The sequence below is a fragment of the Cygnus olor genome, chromosome 7 (assembly GCF_009769625.2).
Source record: "Cygnus olor isolate bCygOlo1 chromosome 7, bCygOlo1.pri.v2, whole genome shotgun sequence".
NCBI lineage: Eukaryota > Metazoa > Chordata > Aves > Anseriformes > Anatidae > Cygnus > Cygnus olor.
In genome coordinates, this window is record NC_049175.1 from 25,126,204 (window position 1) to 25,147,008 (window position 20,805).

Here is a 20,805-nt window from a genome sequence, read left to right on the forward strand (position 1 = left end):
TTACTTACACAAAAATCTCAACAAATCGCTTTCCGCTTTTCCCTTTCAACCCAGTCCCCTACAATAGCCAAGCATTATTATTTTTTTCAGTTGTACTGTTAAGGCTCACCTCTGCCTTTTGTCCTCCACGAAAGCTTATCCCATCAGAGATGCAGGACTGGAACTCTGCAATCGTGTAGTATTCCACTTCCACAGAGGGTGGCTCTGGTGGTTTGGGCAACTGAAAACCCTATGACAAATAGGAAGTTTTGTTCAATTAAGCCTTAGAAACAGTGGGCTGAACAGTAGTATAAGCAAGTATTTGCCTCCTTAGATGTGCTATTCACTAAAACTCTTCCTTCTTCCTGTGCTACTTCCTAACGACAACTTCCTGATTCTCTGGAGTGGAAGCTGAAGTATTGAGATTGGCCACAAGAGAGAAAGCTTTCAAAATGTGCACTGTTCATGACACCTTCACTAGCTATTAAAACTGTGATAATCTTTACCTGAACAGTAAAACATTTAACTGACGGGCCATAAAGTGTAAGCTGCCATTCCAGTCACTGTAACAACAGCCTATTTACTCCAAGATTTTGTCCAGAAACACTCAGTTCTGGATGGCTTGTCACAACTGCAGAAAACTGCATTGCAACAGGCCCAGGATAGGCCCAGGATTGGCCTATTGCCAAATATACTGCTTTATTAAAATTTAATCCTAATGAATTACTGCTCTTAATATGCTGCTAGATTTTAAACAATCTGAATTCTTCAGTGATACAACCTAACAGGCATCTGTCACAGCAAGAAACAAGGATAATATAGACCCTGGGAAGCTTTGCTCAGCTAGAGTGATAGGGGAACGGGAAAGGACTTTAGGATCACAAGATTCCAGTTCCTCCCCATAACAGACCCGGGATTTCTATTCAACCCCAGCACCTGAATGCCAACACAACCTGCATTTAGACTGCATGGAGACTCCACCAGAAACAGGACACTGCTATTTACAGCCATTCTGGCAGCATACCAGACTCCTCTAAAAGCTAAGTGCCTTTACATTAAACTGTCACATTTTAGAGCTCATTTCAATTATTTTTAAGGTGATAAATAGGGTAGATGGGATAAAAGTCCCTTCAAGAATTTAAGTATCAGAAGCTTTTCAGATTAGTATATTGCTTATCTACAGATAGACTAGAGGATGGTGTAGCTTCACAGCTTCTGCACTTCACTCCTTCAGGTCTTAACACAAGAACTCCAATATGCCAGAATCTCTTGAACACAGGCTAAACCTGCCACTGACACAGGATAGGAAAACACAGGATAGCAGAAGACTAAACAATCCTAAACAATTAAAGGGAGAAAGACAATTTACATACTGCATTTATTCATGTGCTCCCCCATTTCTAAGATAATCCCCATGACTACCAATCCATGTTTCATCTCACACAGCACGTGGCATTTTGCAGATAATGCAACGCTGCACCTTAGAAACCGCATCTAACAATGTTATAATTGGATGTTTCAGCACTATAAATGCTGAAACACAGCAGAAGTACAGTATAATAAAATGCCTTCAGATAATAGGATGGTTTGGATTAAATGAAGATAATTGGAAACAGCAGACGTGTTCAGGGTTTCACATGTATTATCATTGTTATTTTTAGTATGGGATTAAGTGTGGTAGTCTTGTTAAAACCAAATGTAATGCCAAAGTCTAGAAAATGCTAGTATGATATTCATCTAGCTTGTTAAGAGGCATCTCAGGTGACAGAACTACAAGGCACATACTCTTTGTAAAGGGTACAGCAAAGATTCAATACTATGTATTGCCTATCTATAAATAAGTTATTAGCATGAATTTTGTGCAAATGGATTACTGAGTAGTGCCCATCTGAAGATGACAGACCAAATCACATAAATTAGTCCAGACTTGCAGCTTTGAGGATAAAGGATCATAGGAGATGTTTCATTCCTGTAAAACACACCCTTCCATAAGATCTGAAGTCAATTAGACATATGTAACAGTGATGCCTAGCCATCTTAAAGATGGGAACAACGGAAGGAGGGGAGACATTCCCAGTTGTTAAGACAAGTCATCACTTAAAGCCAAGACACAGTTCTTGCAAAAGACACCTAGAGAAACTTTAAACCTTCTGTGTTGGCCAAACAGGCTTTAATGTGCATGCACAGGACATAATAGCTTTACGACACCCTCCCTTCTTAAAATTCATCCTTTTTTCCTGTGAAAATATTCACGCCATCTGAAAATATTCATGCCATCCAGCTGAGGGATTGGCACGAATTATTGGCTTGATTGGCATGAAGCTACAGGGTCACATCAGTTTGAGTCCTACATCCTCACATGTGAAGGCTTCTGATATCTAGATCAGTACAAATGCCTGATGTCCAACATGAGCTTCTTCTCACAGTCCTACTGAAATAAGTACTGTCAGTGACTTTTTTCTAGGTTCAGACACAGCAAAGCCCTAAGACATTCTCAGCTGGGAGGTTGCAGCAATTTAAGAACCGTTCTATACTTGCTGAGTTAGGACAATGATTTGAAAAACAAGTCCTCCAGTTAACATTAGGATGTCTAGGTCCGTTCAATACTAAAAAAATAAAATGAATAACCATGAAAATAAAAGATGTCTCATACTACAACCACCACCCCAGTGCAGACGTAGGAAGTCTCATAAAGCACCCACACACCTTCCCCACTGCCACTATATACCATAAAACAATACAAACCAGACTAGATTCTCTTCGTGGGGGCGGTCTTGTTCTTAAATTTGGAGAACCTGAGTAGGAAAAAGGAAGGGAAAGTTTACTTAACTTTTTAACTACTGCTAAACACATTCCTCAGCAGCTCTCCTCTGGGACACAGTGAGAATATTAGAAATCAATACGTGCAATATTTAAGCTTCCTATCTTGTTTCACAGAGGTAACTATGAGGATATATTAGAAATACGAAGGTAATTTTGCTGTTCATCTCAGCTAAGCTACCAAATTTAAGAGGAATTCACTGCCAGAAAGTAGTGGATTGTATTTTCTGCTGGAACTGACCAGCTCCACTGGAGATTGGCCAGCAAAGAATTGGCCTAGTATCTAGCTTTCCCCCCAGCAGTAAAAATAATCCACTAAATTAATAACATTCATACTGTCCTGTATCGTACTATTTTGCCATTCCCTGAACAGAATAGTATTAGCATCTGCATTTTGCAGATGAAGTAGTAAAAACATTATAGCAACTTGACTTTCTCAACCCCAGGAAAACAGAAAAACGAATGCAAGAAAAGACATAGGTGGTCTTGACTTGAACAGACCATCACATTATCCACATTACTGAGGGTGGGTGCCACATTTTAGGGTGTTCAAAAGGGGGGAAAAAAACAACATATTGTTTCAGGAAAAGTTGTTAAGTGACCGCATATGGGCTAAGATAAACAAATATAAGCTAGCCCTTGTAAAAAGCGCAGTCAAATTTTATCACTGTTAACAAAAGACCATATCTTGGTGTCCCTGCAGATCTACAGACAAGTGCAAAGATTTGCTCAGGCAGGCACAGCTGTAAGGCCAGGACACACAGGACCTCAGTTGACCTTAAGCAATGCCAGCCCTGAAAGACAAAACAAGAATTCATTGCAAGCCAGTGGTAATCCAAACTACTTTACTGCCTTACTTATTTGAGCTCTTTGTGGTGCTATCCTTGCGACAGCTGGGGATCCTTGTGCCAGTTTGGAAGCCTGCTTGTCTGGGGTCATCATGGCATTACCATTAGAGTCATTGCAGAGAATGGGCAAACTGATTTCTTTCTTGGTGATATGTGATTCTGAAGTCTCATTTTCTGCTTGAGTTTCTTTGTCAGTGGATGATTTCTTGTTCAGCAGGTTACTGATCTCCATGATATTTCCTATGATTTCCACTGGCCCAGTTAAGTTCTTTTTCCTAGACGGAAGATCATCTTTAGCCTTCTTCAGATAGGAAGCTGGGGCCCAGCCCTCTTTGCCGAGATACCTGAAGATGCAAAAGGAAATATCAAACACAGCCTTCTCATGCATTTCAGGTGCAACAAAGGCAAAATGATGGATGATAACATCCAAAACTGAACTTGCAGTACTCAGACTAGCTCCTATGGTCTGTATTCATGTATTACCTATTGACATCTTAGAGACAGCTCAGTTAGTAGTGAACTGCAGACTGCTGTTACGTCGTTTATCATAAAGGAAGGAGTCTCTGGCTAAGGCACACAGTTACTCACAAGACAAATGGCACCACCATTTTGTTTTATGCCACACCTAGACACTACTGGATAAACTTGGTATTCTTCCACGCAGCAAAAATGCAAGCTAGTGAGAAAAATATTTTAATCCTTCCAAGCAGCAACTCAAAATGAAAGAGGGCTAAAAATAAGAGTAAAATTCATCCCAGTACAGAGACCCTACGTCTGCTCTATAAAAGGCCCTTGTGAAATCCTACCTCCTTGTAATTATTATAATGAACACTTCCCCTCCTCCCATAACTCCCAGTCCAGTCTGATCAGCTTTTATGGAGAAAATGGGATTCTTAAACCACTGTAGCTTCCTCTATCACTGCAAGGTCAAGAAACAATTTGACTAGAAAAAACAGCTTTGATGGAGACTCATTTTCCTGAGCAAGCTAGGGGCTATTTGAAGAAATAAACTGGGAAATATGAACAGGCACCTGAATCCAGTACGTGCTCCCAGAGCACCAGGCTGAGCTGCTTATGCTACACTTCAAACTGAAGTCATTCTTCCACAACTGGGCTTTTGGGAAGATGGTTTTTCTAACTCCTGCCATTCCTAACACCTCAGCAGGGATTTCAGATTACAATCAGACTCCAGGGAGGACCACGTGGATGAACTCTGCTTTCCCTAATGAAACCGTAACTTGCTACAGAGCGAGTCACTGAAACCCTTCTCTCTTTAATCTCTCAAGATACCCAAGGCAGGTGCTTGAACTGTAAGTAGGAAAGCAGGCACCATTAAATTCCTGGTGCTCAGGAAATCTGCAGGAAACACAAAGGTTAAAACAGTAGGACTCTAAGGCTCTTCAGTGAAAATGGAGACCCCAACAGCAGAAGAAGGAGCTAGAGAAGAGGAAAAAATATCAGCAAATCATTCTCTATTGGATGTATATTTGTCATGCAAAGCATGGATTCTGGGATTCACTGTGCTATTTCTGCACCAGGGCATACCCTGGGCTCATTTTCCACATCTAAACACTCAAGAATGGCACTGGGACTTTATGGAGGGAACAGGACAATGTAGTGTATGTTTGCTTCTTTAGACTTCTTCATTAGTGTCTGGCTGTACAAAAGTACAGTTGCTGTAGTTGCAGCAAGTAGCACAACGGTCTTTGTGTTTGAAAGCTTGCCTTTTCGTTCTCTCCCATCTAGATCAAGAACACTACACAGAAATGCTGCTGTTCCCTACAGCAGCTTCCCTCTGCAGCACATGAAGGCAAAGATAGGGGATTTCCTCTGTTCAGAGAGTTTAGTAATAAGGTTTTCCAAGGATTCTGGTGTTAAAAAAAATACATCTCAATAGCTCTGAGCTTCGTTTGCAGCAGGGAGACTAACAAAAAGTAATGAAGTGGTAATGACTTGATGTGGCTTCCAACAGATACAGTATCAGTGGCTAGATGCTGTGCATCAGGATGCAATTTGAATCTATGCAATTCGGTCCCGTTTGAGGATTTTTGGATAAACCTCAAATCAAGTCTCAAAAAAAAAAAAAAAAAGAAAGACTTCCATACATGCCATATCCTCCCTTGGGGGGAGGCATCTCTCAATACTGTTTTCAAGTCCTGAAGACTTTTCATACCACCTGGTTTTGCAGTAGATGGTCCTTTTGCAGTGCTACTGCCCAGAGCTTTCTGCTGCATGTGCATCAGGGAAGTTTTTTTCTGAAGGACTTTATAGCTTTACGTGATCTGGAGATGTTAAGATTTCAGTCAGTGAGAAAGCCACATCGGCCAATGCACCAAGCGCTCCAATTCCAAAGGTTACTTTCAACAGAGCTTGATTGTGCAAAATCAGCAAGAAAAAAACATTTTACATCCATCTCAGTTTGTGGGAGACTTAACATGTTTAAGATCAGAAAAGCTGCAACAGGCAGGTTCTGTACTGGCTCGTTAGTTCTCCTGCCAACTGTATGTGTTTGGATCAGCCCATATAACCCCGCTGCTTCACACACCTCTGATCTCACACAGTTCCTTGCAATGAATAGTAGCAGCATTAGCTGGGCAGTTAATAACTCTGGGCAACATACCCTCAGTAGAGAGGCTGTTGTGAGTTATTTCTTCCTCTGAGTTTGTAAATTCAACTTGAAGTTAATGCTGAGCAGGAGCTGCCAGCAACTGCCAGCTTATTTGTGTTACTCCACAAATAAAAGATTCTTATGTAAGTCAAATAGACTCATGTTTTTTCGCCTTAGTCCTTGAACTCAGCAACTGCAAAGCTCTTTGCAAACATCACCTCAGAAGGCTACTTTCACCTATGAAACAGGGAGATCAAGAGCTAAGGTGAAGGCTGACCAGCTTTGGAGAAGCCTTGAACTAGTAATGACCTTCCTTTCATGTCCAAGAGTTGAATCACAAATATCCTTCCTTCATTTGTAATCACAGCCTACTGGAGACATTTCAAACCCCATCCTAGATTGCTCCTAACTCTAGTGCAGCTACTACCACCCCAACTGCACCTCATTCATCGGTCTCAGGCTCAGAACAACCAACAAAACTGAAGAAGCAGGCAAACAACAAAAGGTTTGCTTAGTATATTGCTACTTATCTGGCCTGCAATAAGATTGTCTCCAGGTGAGGGTAGTGCTAGAAAGCAAGATTTAAATAAGGGGCATGTCAGCTCTCATCATAACAAAAAGTGCACAGATCCACTGAGCCCAGTGGAAGAATAAGAGGGGTCCCAGGTCAGAGCTTTAATTTCTCCAGATTTCAAATCGTTAAAAAGTCATAATGCACAAGGGGCAAAATAAAGGAAGACACCAATCTTGCCTCTAGCTTCTACAGCAATGAAATGGGAAGGCTACAGAATTAGGTGCAGTGACTTGGTTCCACAGTGATTCCAAAACCCTCCCTGTTTATATTACATGAAGGAAAAAATGGATTCAAACCATAGGAATGTTAAAAAAAGTCAGAAGTGCCTCTGTGAGTCTGAGAGTCACATCTGCTTTCCAGCTCCAGAGCACTGGAATTACTCCAGAGGGAAGCAAACTGGGGGAGAAAAAAAATAGAAAGAAAAAAGCAAAAAAAGAAAAAGAAGAACAGGAAATGAGGATCAGCACATGGCAAGGAATTTGGGGAAATTACATATTTAAGGTGGAACAAGCTAATGTCTTTAAGGTGGATTCCATTTGCAAGCTGCTGGGTTTGTTTTTATTTCTCAGCATTGATGTGTGTGTCCAGCCCCTGTTATCCAGCTTAGCAGACAAGGCAGCAGGATTCGGCTGAGGTATCTTCCTGCCTCCCCTCACACTCACTACAGGAGAAAGAGCTGCTACTTTTAAGGCACTCAGTACTCAGAAAATGGAATTCCCGAGGAAGGAGAATCTTTTTCTGAGCGGTATGGAAGAGTACAGATGGGGGCTTAAACCTAATAAACAGCACAATAAGTTTGAGATAGCTACTTGGGCTGCAAAGGACCAGCTTGTCATTGACAGATCGCTGCATCAACATTTCCCAAAGTGTTGCTGATGGGGGAAAAAAAACAACACAACAAAAACAAAAAATAGAAAGTTTCTAAGAGCTGCTTATTCTCCAGCCAGACAGCAGAGCAGTGCCTGGAGTGGCAGAGAAGATGACGATTGACACCCAATGCAGTCATCATGCTCATATGGTGAACTAACACATTTTTCAACAAAAATGGGCTGCTCAACTCAAAATCTCTCTTTAAACAAAGCCAAGGGCATGTTGTGTTCCCTGACTGACGTGGGGAGGCTGGGGCATCCGCTGTCCTTCACGTGGATCAGCGTGAAGGAACCACTTACATGCACCTTCTGCTATAAAGCCTGACAAGCACACACACACACACACTTGTTTCTAGAAAAATGTGGTTGGTCCAAAGGAGAGTGCAAGGCAAAGGGGAAAAAAAGGACTTCTACTTATTGTACAGCTGTTGGTAAGGCAAAGGGGGAAACCTACAGTAGTAATACAGCTGCATTTCAGAAAAACAACCAGAATAAACTGAAGGTGTCTTACATTGCTCCTCCCCCTGAAAACCTATGTGCTGTTGATTCCTTTATCTGCAACTTTAGATTTCACTTCTGTGAATGATTAAAGGAGAAAAAATGTGACCTGACCAAACCCAAGCATTTTGTGTTCCTCCTATCTGGAGTGCCTTCCTGACTCCACTGCTATCTTTATTAGCCTCTTCCCTCTATGGGAGCATTAGATGAAGAAAAAAATCCCTTTTCTGAGTACAGGACATCAAGAAAAACAAAAATATTGCTGCAGTCAGCACTTTCATAGCCGATGAATCAAGCAGAATTTAAACAAAAGCAAGTTACGACTTGGGGAAGGGAAAGGAGAAAAATCATAATTACATGCTGACTAGAAATATGACTAGCTGAGATGTCTTGCACTGCCTGATATTAACCTGCATTTTTAAGCTACCTGTGGTATCACGTCTTGCTTAAAAAGACATGGGGTGTCACAGTACTGCCAGGTCCACACACATAAGCAATGTATATATTACAAAGGGGCAGAATCACAACAGAGCACTAAAACCTAAGTGCTGCATGGACCCAAATGGAGAAAGATCTCATTAAGTACTTCTCCTTACACCTTATATCACTCAGACACACCTAACCTACATTTTCCCGTAAAAATCCCTTTAAGTCACAAGTCTCTCCCCTATGACTGCTATTTCAAATACATAACAAACAGATACACAATGATAACTTCGCCTGCCCTTGAACCACAGTCCCTCTACTTGCCTGAATGCCTGATCTGGATAGGCAGAAGTCAGGCAAATTAGTTAAGTTGAATCCATCAATAAGTTTGGAAAAGGGCTACAGCCAAAGTTATCTTTTCTGTCCTGGGGAATAACACCACCTGCCCAAACAGCTCAACAGACTACAATCAGCCTTTCACTGTTGCTATAAATAGATTTTAAATGGGCTGCAGAAAACCTCCTATACCAGAAGCACATTAAAATCACACACAACAGAAATCACTGTTAGGACTCTCGTTTCAACTCAGAGATGGGCTTTTAACTTGAAGGAAGAAGAAAACATCTAGAAGTTAAGGAATTTCCCCACTGGAACAGTCTACAGATTTTGCATACACTAATATTTCTTTAATCAACATGGTCTTAGCCTTTTCTTTACATTCCTTCAAGATGCAATAGGGGCGTCCTCACCCAACAAGAATTACTTACGTACTAACATTAAGCGAATGCTCAGAAAAGCTCATTGCCACAGGTTCTGTAGCAGTGTGGCTGTGCAGCTTCTTTACCTGATGTACCACCATCCTTCCAGGTTCTTTTGGATGACCTCCACGGTGACCCCTTTTTCGAACCCAATCTCATCCTTCCCCTGGCTGGCGTACGGCTGGATGGTGACATATTTCTCTTCTAGTGAAGGGAGAAAAGGCAACATCAGTCAGGGTCAGGATTAGTCCAGCTGTTTTTCTGTTCTGCTTGCTTTTAAACTTATGCAGTGATTACGTGGAGCCATTACAAAAGGCGGAGCCCAGCTCAGAGGCCCACTGATTATTTATGCTGACGACATGATAGATAATCAGCCCCTTGCCACTGCCCTGCTGCTGATAATCACCAAACATTTCCATGCCAATAATGACACAAAGTCCCCTGAGAGTTCCCCCCCTCCCCAAGTTCCTCGAGCGGGTAAGAAAGAGGATTTGAAGCTGGACTTAACTCCCATACTGTAACTTGACAGAATCAACTCGACTGCCAAATCAGCCGAGCGTCACCGCGGGAGCTCCAGCCAGTTGGCTCTTTTGAACACGCACATGGTTGCACGAAGCATTGTGTTACTGAAACCCGAGCCCTGGATCCTGAGAGGGACCGATGCTCCCCAGCTCCGAGGGGCCGGCCCAGCACGCTCGCTGCTCTCCCTGCAGCTCCAGAGCAGCGTGGGGCTACAGGAATGAGCTTGAAACACCATTAAAAGAAGTGATGTGAATATAAGGGGGTTGCATTTAACAGGAGACCATACATCATCTTGCATTCATGGGTTGTGAAATGTTTGCAAACATGCTTCTGCTAGACCTCACTCCAGAGAAGTACACAGGTGGCAGTGGTAAAGGAGGACCAGAACCGAGACACATACTTCAAAAGCACAGGCTAGATTTCAAGCAGGGAGGTTTGAGCCAAAAACTTAGCATCCCCATCCACCTCCAGCAGCTATCTCCTTTCCAGGCTGGGCAGAGCTGAGCTGACTTGCTGAGCACAAGCCAATGAACAGGGCAGACAGACACTTTCTTAGCATCTTCCTCCGCCCACCGGGAGTCATTTACTGCAACACCTCCATCACACTCGAGGTCAACCTTTTCCTCCGTTAGCTTGAAAAATTACAACTGGCATTGAAAACATGGACTGCCAGCCTCGCTTTGCAGCAGCAGCGGTGGAAAAAGTTACCAAACCCCTCTCCTGAACCCAGCCTACAGTGCATGTAACAGCATGAGTTTGTGGCTAGATCAAAGGCAGGGGAGGCAAGCAATAAAACACACCCCAACCGGCCTTCCTAGCCCATTCTACTGGCAGTCACAACGAGGCACGGCCACAAACAAACAGGGGGCTGTCAATGCACAGGAACTGGCAGGAAATTAAGCGAATGCAGAGTTCCTGATCGCTGCAGAACAAAGGAGCTATGAAAAGGTTGCAGCGGCTTGACGCAAACGCTCTTTTGGAAAGACTGAAGCAGACCCAACCATCTGTCTGGTCTTGCGGCTCAAATGCATTTTGTTGCTGGGAGAAGCATGGAAACTTAAAAAAGCCTTGCTGAGACAGAGTAAGAAATAATACCTCTGAAATGGGGAAAAAACATTGGCAGAGCATCTGGTGGCAGAAAATTCAGCAAAACTGCATCTCATAAGCCAACTTCCTTTGATGGGTCACAGTAGATCTTTCTAATTCCGATGGAATAAAATCTGTCAAAATCTTTGCCCCCAAGAGGAAAATATTCTCTCCTGCTCCCTGTTAATGCAGCCACTTTATTACTGCTAAGGAATTTCAGCTAGTTTGTAATTAGCACCATCAAGATACCGCACCTTCCCCACAGACACGAAACCTAACTTCAAAGTCACAGGACAATTCTGTGTGCTGGGTTTCTGCTTTGCACAGTAGAGGCAGACTTATTTTTCCTCTTTTTAAAGTGACTTCTGCTAAAGGAGCTGAGAGTCCGGTTTTTACCGCCTGCAAAACCCAAGCACTAAACTGAACTGTGAAAGGTCCCTGGGCACCCAGAGCTTGTCCCCAGCAGGAGAGGGATGAGAAGTTTGTGTGCACAGAGCTGCAGCACTGCCCAGCTACACATTGCTTCAGACACTTCCATTTCTAGGCCAGCAATACAGAGCTAAGCCACGCGTTTGTTTAGCGTTGGAAGAAGGCTCTGCTTTGTCTCTCCCCCATACCAAAGCTGCTTTATCGGAGTTCACCCTTGCCACTGCAGCTACAGCAGAAGTTTCTCTGTTTATCTTATTTCTCCTTCACATAAACAGCAGGCCCTGCTGCAGCTAAAGCCAGCTACTTAGCGAGCTCCAGCTCCTCTCGCTGGGCAGAGCAGTCCCACTCTCTCTCCAGGGATGCGACCTCCCTACTGCTGCAGAGGACAGGGGAGGTCACGACTTCAGCATTCACGCCTGGATTTGCAACACAGCTTTGTAAACTCCTGCTCCAGCACGACTTCTTGTAGCTGAGGAACGGACACAATGGTCACCCATCAACCTCACAGCATTTTTGGGTCTGATCATTCAAGGGAAATAAAAGTTTGGGGCAAAGGTCCCCTGCAAACTAGGATGCAATCACCACCTTCTGAACATTAAATCCTTTCGTCCTTCACACAAGTCACCCTCTCCTGGTGAGAGGCTACCAGGGAAAAGGATAACAGACGTATGACATTACTGCTTGGCCTATTGCTCTCACCTTGCTGCCTTGCATACACCACACAACACTGCTTGTCAGTGGTACTGAGTGACTGGAGACAGAGGCCACCTCTACAAACAAACACCAAATTGCTAAGGAAGGTGCAGCCCCATCCAAGTGTCATGACACTGGGATGCACAGGTGAGACTTGAGGGCCTTTCTGAGCTGCAGCTTTCCAAAGTTCTCCCATGAAGCAAGACAATCAAAACTGGGTTAAAATCCACTCAGAGAGAGGGTCCTACAATGTTTGTGCCTAGGAGTTCTATTTTTAAGCCTACAGATCAAAAACAGGAAGGCACCGTTAAAATTTCCCCTTGCAAAGTGCTTTCACAGCAAAAATTATGGCCATTTCCAAGATTACACGCGGTTGGTTTCTTTCAGTGGTGCAGGGGATACCACAAACACACATGAGGTTTGTAACTTAAACCATATTCTGAAGATATGGGCCCCCTCACAACCCAAGTGTAATTCTGGTTTGCTTCTCAAAGACATCCTCTAGCCAGAGGATGTTACGCCTAAACCACCGTTTGCTGGAGGGAGCTGTGGAGCTTTCAATGGATGTGTCACTTCAGAGGATTGATGTAGCATTCGACAGATCACATTACAACTATTCACAAGTCTTTAAGAGAAGCTATTTGACACTTCATGATAGATACATGAAGTTACTGGAAAGACTTAATGCAGATAAATGGCTTCATGAGAGAATCAGCAGAGCATCAGCCAGGGAAAAGACACTACGTAGAGTTACACAGACACTTCTGAAATATGCTGGTTTTGTTCAGACACTGTGACAGGCAATGGTACAAAACACACGTCAGTGAACCATCCTAGACCTACCAACAAAGTTGTATGCCCAGATCTGCAAAGAATTCACAAGTGTTTAATTCCGATTCATCAAATTTTGACTTAATTAGCAGAAAAAAAATGCAAACAAGAGTATAACTTGTATTCCCCAGCTGCAGCTTCCATTACATCAACTTCACCGTTGAGGTCAAGTGGGCAGAATAAACTTTAGTACATGCTACGAAACAGATACACCAGCTAAAAGGCTGCACTTTGGATATAATGGGATGAGAGTCCTACCCCCCTTCAGGACCAGATGAAAATGGCACAAAGATACCGCTGTTTTTAGCTTGTGACACCCAGAGATCTGTTGTTAACTCAGCCAACTTTACTTGTATTTCCTTACCTCTAATTTGCAGGTCAAAGATACCTTCCCCAGCTGAACAGAAGGAGATAGCTCTATTGGAAATAGTAAGCCCAAACAAGGCAAGCACGAAGAAGCAAAGCCTGTTTGGCAAAGAGCTGTGATACAAGTCTGTCACATCATGCGTTATCCAACTGCAACCCACATAGCTTGGAAGGAAGGAAATAGCGTGTCATCCTTCCCCCCCAGACACAGACTACTTAAAACATGCACAACAAGGATCTCTGTGCTGTTTGGACTACCAGACCCACGCCACCCCCTTGTACAAGTGCTTAGCCCAGCCTTCCCAGATATGCTGGCAGCCCAGCACTGAACCCACTACTTAGTGCAAAACCCACTTTCCTATCAACCTTTCTCCTTCCTTTTTTTTCCACCCCACAGAAAGGTAAGCTTCTATTTTACTTGGGTTTTTACCTAAAAGCTCCTCAAGAAAGACAGTAGAGGCTTGGGACCAAAACTGAGATGCAAATCCTGGTGGATCTCTAGGAAAATTGTGTGGATAGTAAAAGACGGTTGTAGCAGCCATGTGTCAGACCACAAAACTAGAGAAAGGCTTTGTATAGCAACGGAGATTTCCCACCAGCAAGTGTAACACAGGCTGCTAAAGCCCAGCTAGGACATGTGCCCATACACAGTACAAAGCATTTGAGCTGTACATTGCCCTGCATTGCTGCTATGTATAGCGTGTGGTTTATACAGCGTGGTCCCAGACGTATGCAGCCATGCTATTTTCAGCAGACCTGGTACAAGGAAAACAGTGGTATTTGAGTGTTGTGGGTCATTCCTTCGTAAGCCAAAGACGTACAATGTTTCTCAATGGCTCGTGGAAAGAAAGAAGGGAAAAAAACGTTGAAGTGTTGGCACCACAAAGCCTGTGTAAAACTCCTTTCTCTGTACTAAGTCAGACAGGTTTCAGTGCAGCTTCTCTTGGTTTTGAGAATAGAAGTTGCTTCTAAGGCTGCTGAAAGCAGTGTGAAAGCAACTCATATTAAGCAATCCAAAACCACGCTAGGACAATTCAAGAGTGCCTACATGTCTTCTCCCACTTATTTTCAGATAAACATTAATAAAGCACAACTTTTTTGCATAAATAGCATTTATAAAGCTGCTTTTACTATCATCACATGATTTACAGCAGAGCAAGATGACCTACAGGCACCTTGGCAATACTCACCAAGCAGCAAAAGGGCATTTTTGCAGCCATGGTATAGCAGGAGCTGAAATATTTCTTCTATCTTACCCAGCCTGTTCCTTGGCTCTGATAAAACATACTGGCTGCAGAAAAGCTAGTGATGCTAACATTTAATTTCTTATAATTTAGGAGGACTTAATGTCACTGACATTTATTCTTGTATGATGGCAGACCAGGACAATAACGCTTCATGCTTCTTTTTGTGTGTAGGATTAGAACACGTAGTTACAGAGCCAGCAAGCATGTCCATTCCATCACCATCCCTTTAATCAGTGTATACCCAGATGGGTTGTTTCATCTGCTGTATTTTTGTCTACTGGTGAAAACAAAATCTAAAAGAATTTTTAGGCATTGGACTTGGCACTTTCTGTATCAGGTGACCCACTAAGATAAAGGAAAAAGCCCTCTCCCACAGTAAAAACCTTGAAACAGCTAAGATGAAGCCCCATCAGTTCCTGAAGAAGCCGTACTTAATAGTCTGACAGAGCAAGACACCAAACTTAACAGCCCATGAAGTTCCTTCCAATCCCATCTGTCAAACCAGGGCTTCAGATTTTACATGTGTGCTCACACACACACACACACCATTAAAATTACGAGGTGTCTTGAGAAAGCAACTTGGTCCCTCCTCTGGCTGTCTGGATTTATACTTACTGTCAGGTCAAGGAAAGCAGACCTGCAGTTTTACTGCTGGAGTTGTAACGTAGAGCTTCAGTAGTGCTTTCCAAATCTTCCTTATTCAATCTTCCCAATTCCCTTGGCACTGATTATTTCAGATTCCTCCTAGTCTATCACCAAGGTAACAGTTCCTTTCCCCAACATCTTCAAAATCTTCTATCACTGCTGCTCCTCTCTGCTAGAGCTCAGATCTGGCCTTTCAATCTTTTGCACAGCCACATCCTCTCTTTTGCTCCCCTCCCAGCCTTTCAGCAAAGTGCTCGTGCCCAGCATCACTCTGGTTCTTCAACCAGATTTCTACCAAGTGTTACACCAAATTGAATAGTCCCACATTGAATTTCCAAGCCTTAGTGCTACCATCCTGCTTTAATATCCTACTACACATTCAAGTGTTCTGCTCCCTTTACATTTCCCACTCCTCCACATCCTTTCATCTTTTCCCACTCAGCTCCATGCTTTTCCTATGCCGCCTCTTCAACCTGAGTAGGCTCCCTCCTCTGTCATATCAAATAACCTGAAACTCTCAAATCCTTCCTAAAATAAGCTTTACCTACCCCAGCTTCCTGCTTTGCTAAGCAAGCTTAGTTTTAGCCCTTCTCTAAAAGCTTTTAAAAATACCAAACAAGTATCGCTTTCCACTGTGAAAAACCTCTTGGTTGTAATAAGATGCACGCCAAATTGCCACTTGCCCAGGCTCCTTTGATGCACGAACTCTCTCTTTGTTTAGGCTGTGAAGTATTTGGGACAGGAACCTTGCGTTTAAGCAGCTAAAATACCATGCACGTTTCCAGCCCTGCACAATCAGCCTCATCTCTCCCAGGCAAACGGCCAGCGCTCAGACATTTCTGCCTCCAAGATCCCAACGCCCTGCTTTGGGTACCCCTCCTTCACCTATATTTTAGAAGTTTGCTCTTCTCGGTGTCCACAAATAAGCACATGAGTTACGTGTGGCACTTTGGGAGCCAACCAAGCACAGGAGCAATTTCCTTTGCCCAGCTGGTGTTTGTACATGCCCCCAACTTTCTGTGACCCCGGCCTTGTTTGAAATGCTGGGGGGATAGAGGGGAGCCAGGCTAGAAATTAGCCAATTAACGATTTCTTAGCAAAACGCAACAGCCCCAAGCCTACGTCTTCCAAACCGCAGAAGAATTTTCTTACAAAATACTTTCCCCTCAGTCAGCAGTCTGTGCTCGCCCTCCCCCACCCCTCCGCTCCACCCCCCCTTTGTCAGACCTGCTTCTGGAAAAAGCCTCTCCGTTCCAGAAAGCTGGGCAGTAATTCAGCACCGACTTGGTTTTACTTGTCTAAATATTCAGCAGAGAGAATAACTATCCACAGTTATCAACTGCATTCATCTGCAGACAGGAGCTCCTCGGCTTTTGTCTCTCCCCCTCTTGTCCCCCTCTTTTTTTTTTAAATACCAGAAAACATCATGCCAACACAAAGAACAATGATGACGTTTCTTCTAAACAGCTTTGTATTGCACATGCTCTTTCTTCAACCAGCAAGGGGTAATAAACATTTACTACTTTCCTTGGAGCAGGGGGGGGGATGGAGAAAGAACAACCCAAAAGTGCTGCTGTGCCCATCTGATTTAGGGCTGCAAAGCCACCAGTGACAAATGGTGTCAACGGATGAAGGACAAGCAGGGAAGGAGTGAAAACAAAGGGAGAAGTCCTGCGGGCTGAGCAATGCAGGGGCTGCCGAAGCAGGCAGAGAAGATCCGGTAAGATGCAGAAAAGGGTAACAGCACACGAGCGCAGCGGCCAGGCTGGGTTACTGTTATTGAACAAGGTCTCTTTGCACAGCTGGAAAGTTGGCTGCAGAACGACCTGCCTGGGCAGGGAGATGGGGTTCGAGCATCAAGAGCAATTCAGTGGTTACACAGCTGCCTTCCCTCCCTCTGCCCCCTCTCCCCCTCCCCGTAAGTTAGGCAAGCAGTCAGAAGACCTCCAGTTTCCAAATCATAGCTTTAACTCTTTCATTGAATAGCTTGTTTCTCGTGCTAGCAGCTACTCTTAAGCAATAGGCTCATTTGGCAGAAATTCAGCCCATATGTCACTGCACTGTGGGTATGAATAAAGTTATTCCCGCATCGTACCAGCTCTAATTGAGCACTGGGCACAAAACCAGAAAAGCAATAACTTATGTCAAATATCTGGTGTATATAAAACAGCATGCAAACCCCCATTTTTCCCAACCAAACACTAATAACACAAATGACTTCTCATGAAATCAGCCTGTAAACAATCCTAAGCCCTCTCCTAGGGGAAGTTCCAAGTAAATGCCTTTGTAGAAATGGCATTTCACCTGGTGCAAGAGAGCACCAACGCCGTAGCTCGCAAGGTCCAACAAGGGTTGGTACTGAGGAAAACTACAAATGTTCAGGCTTCTCCTCACAACTGGTATTTGTACTAGTTGAATTTCATGATGTACAGACAAAAGTTTAGAAAACTTCCCACATTTAAAAACACTTAACATTTAAAAAAAAAAGCAAGCTCTGCAACTACACAAGAAACATAAACCAATGTAATCTCTTAGATCTGGGCACACCAGACATTTTAAAGGGAAAACTTCAGCAACAAATGTCATCTGTTTCTCTTTGTAAAAACAGACTACAGCTGTTCTCTTTGCAGATTTTTTTTCAGCTTTAATAAAGGAGCACTACCATGATATTCAATAATTTGTCTTTCATCTTTCTTATTCGCAGACCCGGTAACGTTGTTCCCAAACTTCTAAATTTCAGGGTTGCTTAGCTTCTTTAAATGGCCTTGAAAATGGTGGAAATAAATTAGCCATATGTTACCCTTGATACTTCTTCCCCCATTAAGTAGTCTTTTCCAGGGAGGCAAACAGCCCTCTCTTCTGCACTCAGGCTTTCCCCGTATTTTTAATACTAGGGGATGCAAATCCGGTGCCCAAGAATCCCTACAGTCTCAGGGCAATAGATACTTCTGAGCAGTCCTGAATGGCACAAGACTGGCATTTTCAGCTAGAGAGGGTATGCTCCCAGCACGTAACCAGGGCACGGCAGAGGCACAGCCAGGCTGACTGCAGATGACATGCTAGACCACTAAGATCCTGCTTTTTAGAAGAAAAGTGCCTGCTTTTGCAAAGCACGGGGAGCATTCCCAGGTTGGTAAGTGGGACTTGAAACACTCGAGTCACTTGGAAAATCCTTGCCTTCAGACCCATCTTTAATTTTGTCTTTTAAGTAGTTTGACCACAAACCCAGCTGATAAAAATGCTTACCAATGGTACCCAAGCATAAATATAAAAGGAAGCATCCTTTACAGGTTGCTTTTAAACTGCAGTGAACTTCTGGAGCTAACCCTTCCAAAAGCTGGGACTATCACAAGCAGAATATCACTGGGTGGGATGAGTTTCAGCCAAAATGTTTAATTGAATTTATTTCCAAGAAAGAGGTCAAGTGGGGGAAGGGAAGCTGTTTACCCTCTGTTGAACAGTTTTGGCAGCCTCCTGTTTAAGCAGCACTAGTTCTTCTGTGCTCTGGAGCAAGAGCCTGAAGGCTGGCAGCAGTGTGTGTAGAGTTCAGGCATTCTGTCACTCCTGCACAAACCCACCCAAATTTGGCCTTGTTTTATATGCCTTTTGGGCTGGGATGGGAGGGAAAGAAGCGAAAAACGAGTCTCTCCTGACCTCGTATAAACTGCGATCTGTTAGAGACCAGCGGGCTGAACACCCAAAGAGACTCATACTTTCTACAATAGCAGTTTGGAAGGAGTAATGTCTGTACAGGCTGCAGCTATGCCAGATGCATACTGCCTCCAACCTGCCCTCAAGCTCAAATCTCTTACTTCCCAACCTGCTCCTGTAAGAGCTCCCTAACCTACTATTTCAGATGACACTGAACACCTTAGCTCTCTCTAACCTGGCTAGCTGGGGCTGAAACGCCTTGGAAAGAGCTCATAGCAACAACTCCTCCTTGGAGGATGCCCCAACCCTTGAAATGCTGCAGGTTGTGCCAAGTTCTAGCTGGAGATAAAGCACACACTCCCACACTCAGAAACCCAGCACTGCTTGGCCTAAAAGGAAAAACTTTTACCAAGCAAGACAAAGGCAGGGATGGAAGAGACTGTGTGAGCCTGTGGTGTGGAAGGCTGCCAGGGAAGACACTGACACCAACCAGAGGGCAGGTCTGGAGAAGACACACATGCAGATGATGGGCATAAGAGGGAAAAGTTGGGACTGGAACTTAGATCCTCAAGTCATACCAATCCACTATGTGACAGGACCGACCCTGTAGTCTTGATATTTTATGGACTTTTTTTGTAATATGGTATGAATAGGAAAGAATGTATTTATTTAAACTGGTAAACAAAGAGTTTAGGAAACTGATTCCCCCAAATTCTCCCAGTTAAATTGTCAGGAAGTATTTGCCAGATTTTGACATGCAAAAAAAAGTAGCTGCCAAATTCTTTAGGAACAGAAATAAACATAAGTTGTTTTTCCTCACAAGACAGCATGTGTGCTTATTTTTTTTTGTTTGTTTTTGGTGCCTTCAGGGTATATTTGGTGACTAAGAAGCAAGACCGTGTCTTCTGAAGGTAGTATTGGCTGCTACAGGTTGAAGGTACAATAGCTACACCCCTCTTGTTAGTTTGAATCCCTCAATGATACTTTGAAGTATAGGCAAAATGTCACCCAATTCATACCTTGCTTGACACCTGCATGGGTCTGCACACACACCTGCCACCAAACCCAGGATAAGATAAATCTGAAACTTTAAAAATACATTCTCTCCTTACTAGGAAAGGAACCTTTTCCCTCAACTAGTAAGTTTCTCTTTTGCTTGTATCTGGATGCACCCCCCTCACTAAGATTATGTAAAGCTTACACAAAAGGTACGAGTGATTTTTTTCCCCCTTTATAAAGTACAAAGGATACCACACCTGGATGATCCTGCAAGGAAGGGGGAAAGAGAACAAAGGGATACTTTTACTCTGGGAAAGATGAGTTGCATGCACTAGAGAAACATTTTGTTTGGAAGATTACTCAGACTTTACCCAAAGGCCGCTTCAAAACATAAGGTGGTGGGGTTGTTTTTTTCCCCTCCTATGTTCACTGGAAGACAAGCAAAGCTAAAGACATGTTGCTAGTAGTGATATTTTAAACAACTAGGACTGACATCAAAAGCTCCCAAAACTTCTAGAGAAGTCTGCCTTTAGTACCAAGCACTTATTGCAGGGAAGAAAGGAGACCAAGTGGAATGATTCTCATCTTTCCACATCAAGCGCTTTTCCATCTCAGCACATCTCTGACCATGACTCTTTGGCATTCTTCTTATTTTAATAGCCCTGAAAGTATCACTTAGTCTTTCCTACATCAGTAAGTACGAGTACAGATGTGTCCAAAGTTAAAACACAACAGATGTGAGCTTCCCCAAGCTGCACAGTCAGACTGCAGAATTACACTTGGTTATTAGCCTCCAGCTCTTGGGGTGCCTAACCATGGATCCAAGACACCCTCAAGCCATCGCATATGAAATCCACATCTGAACTCTGGAGCTCTGGCCTCTCTCTAGCAGAGTACCAAAGACGCAGACCAAGGACACCAGCTGCACCACCCCAGTGCACAGCAGCATGTTTTTT

The 20,805-nt window shown here is 43.5% G+C and overlaps 1 protein-coding gene across 7 annotated transcripts in view; it reads right to left on the bottom strand.

Moving 5' to 3' along the window:
• The window catches only part of SH3PXD2A (SH3 and PX domains 2A), a 252,560-nt gene that overhangs the window by 13,875 nt on the left and 217,880 nt on the right, over positions 1 to 20,805 (bottom strand). For all 7 annotated transcript variants that reach the window (XM_040564093.1, XM_040564090.1, XM_040564091.1 and 4 more), the window contains 4 exons: positions 9,467 to 9,584; positions 3,657 to 3,991; positions 2,725 to 2,774; positions 110 to 229 (listed from right to left, as the gene is read on the bottom strand). In XM_040564093.1, coding sequence (XP_040420027.1) covers positions 110 to 229; positions 2,725 to 2,774; positions 3,657 to 3,991; positions 9,467 to 9,584 — 623 coding nt within the window. The remainder of the gene's footprint in view (positions 1 to 109; positions 230 to 2,724; positions 2,775 to 3,656; positions 3,992 to 9,466; positions 9,585 to 20,805) is intronic.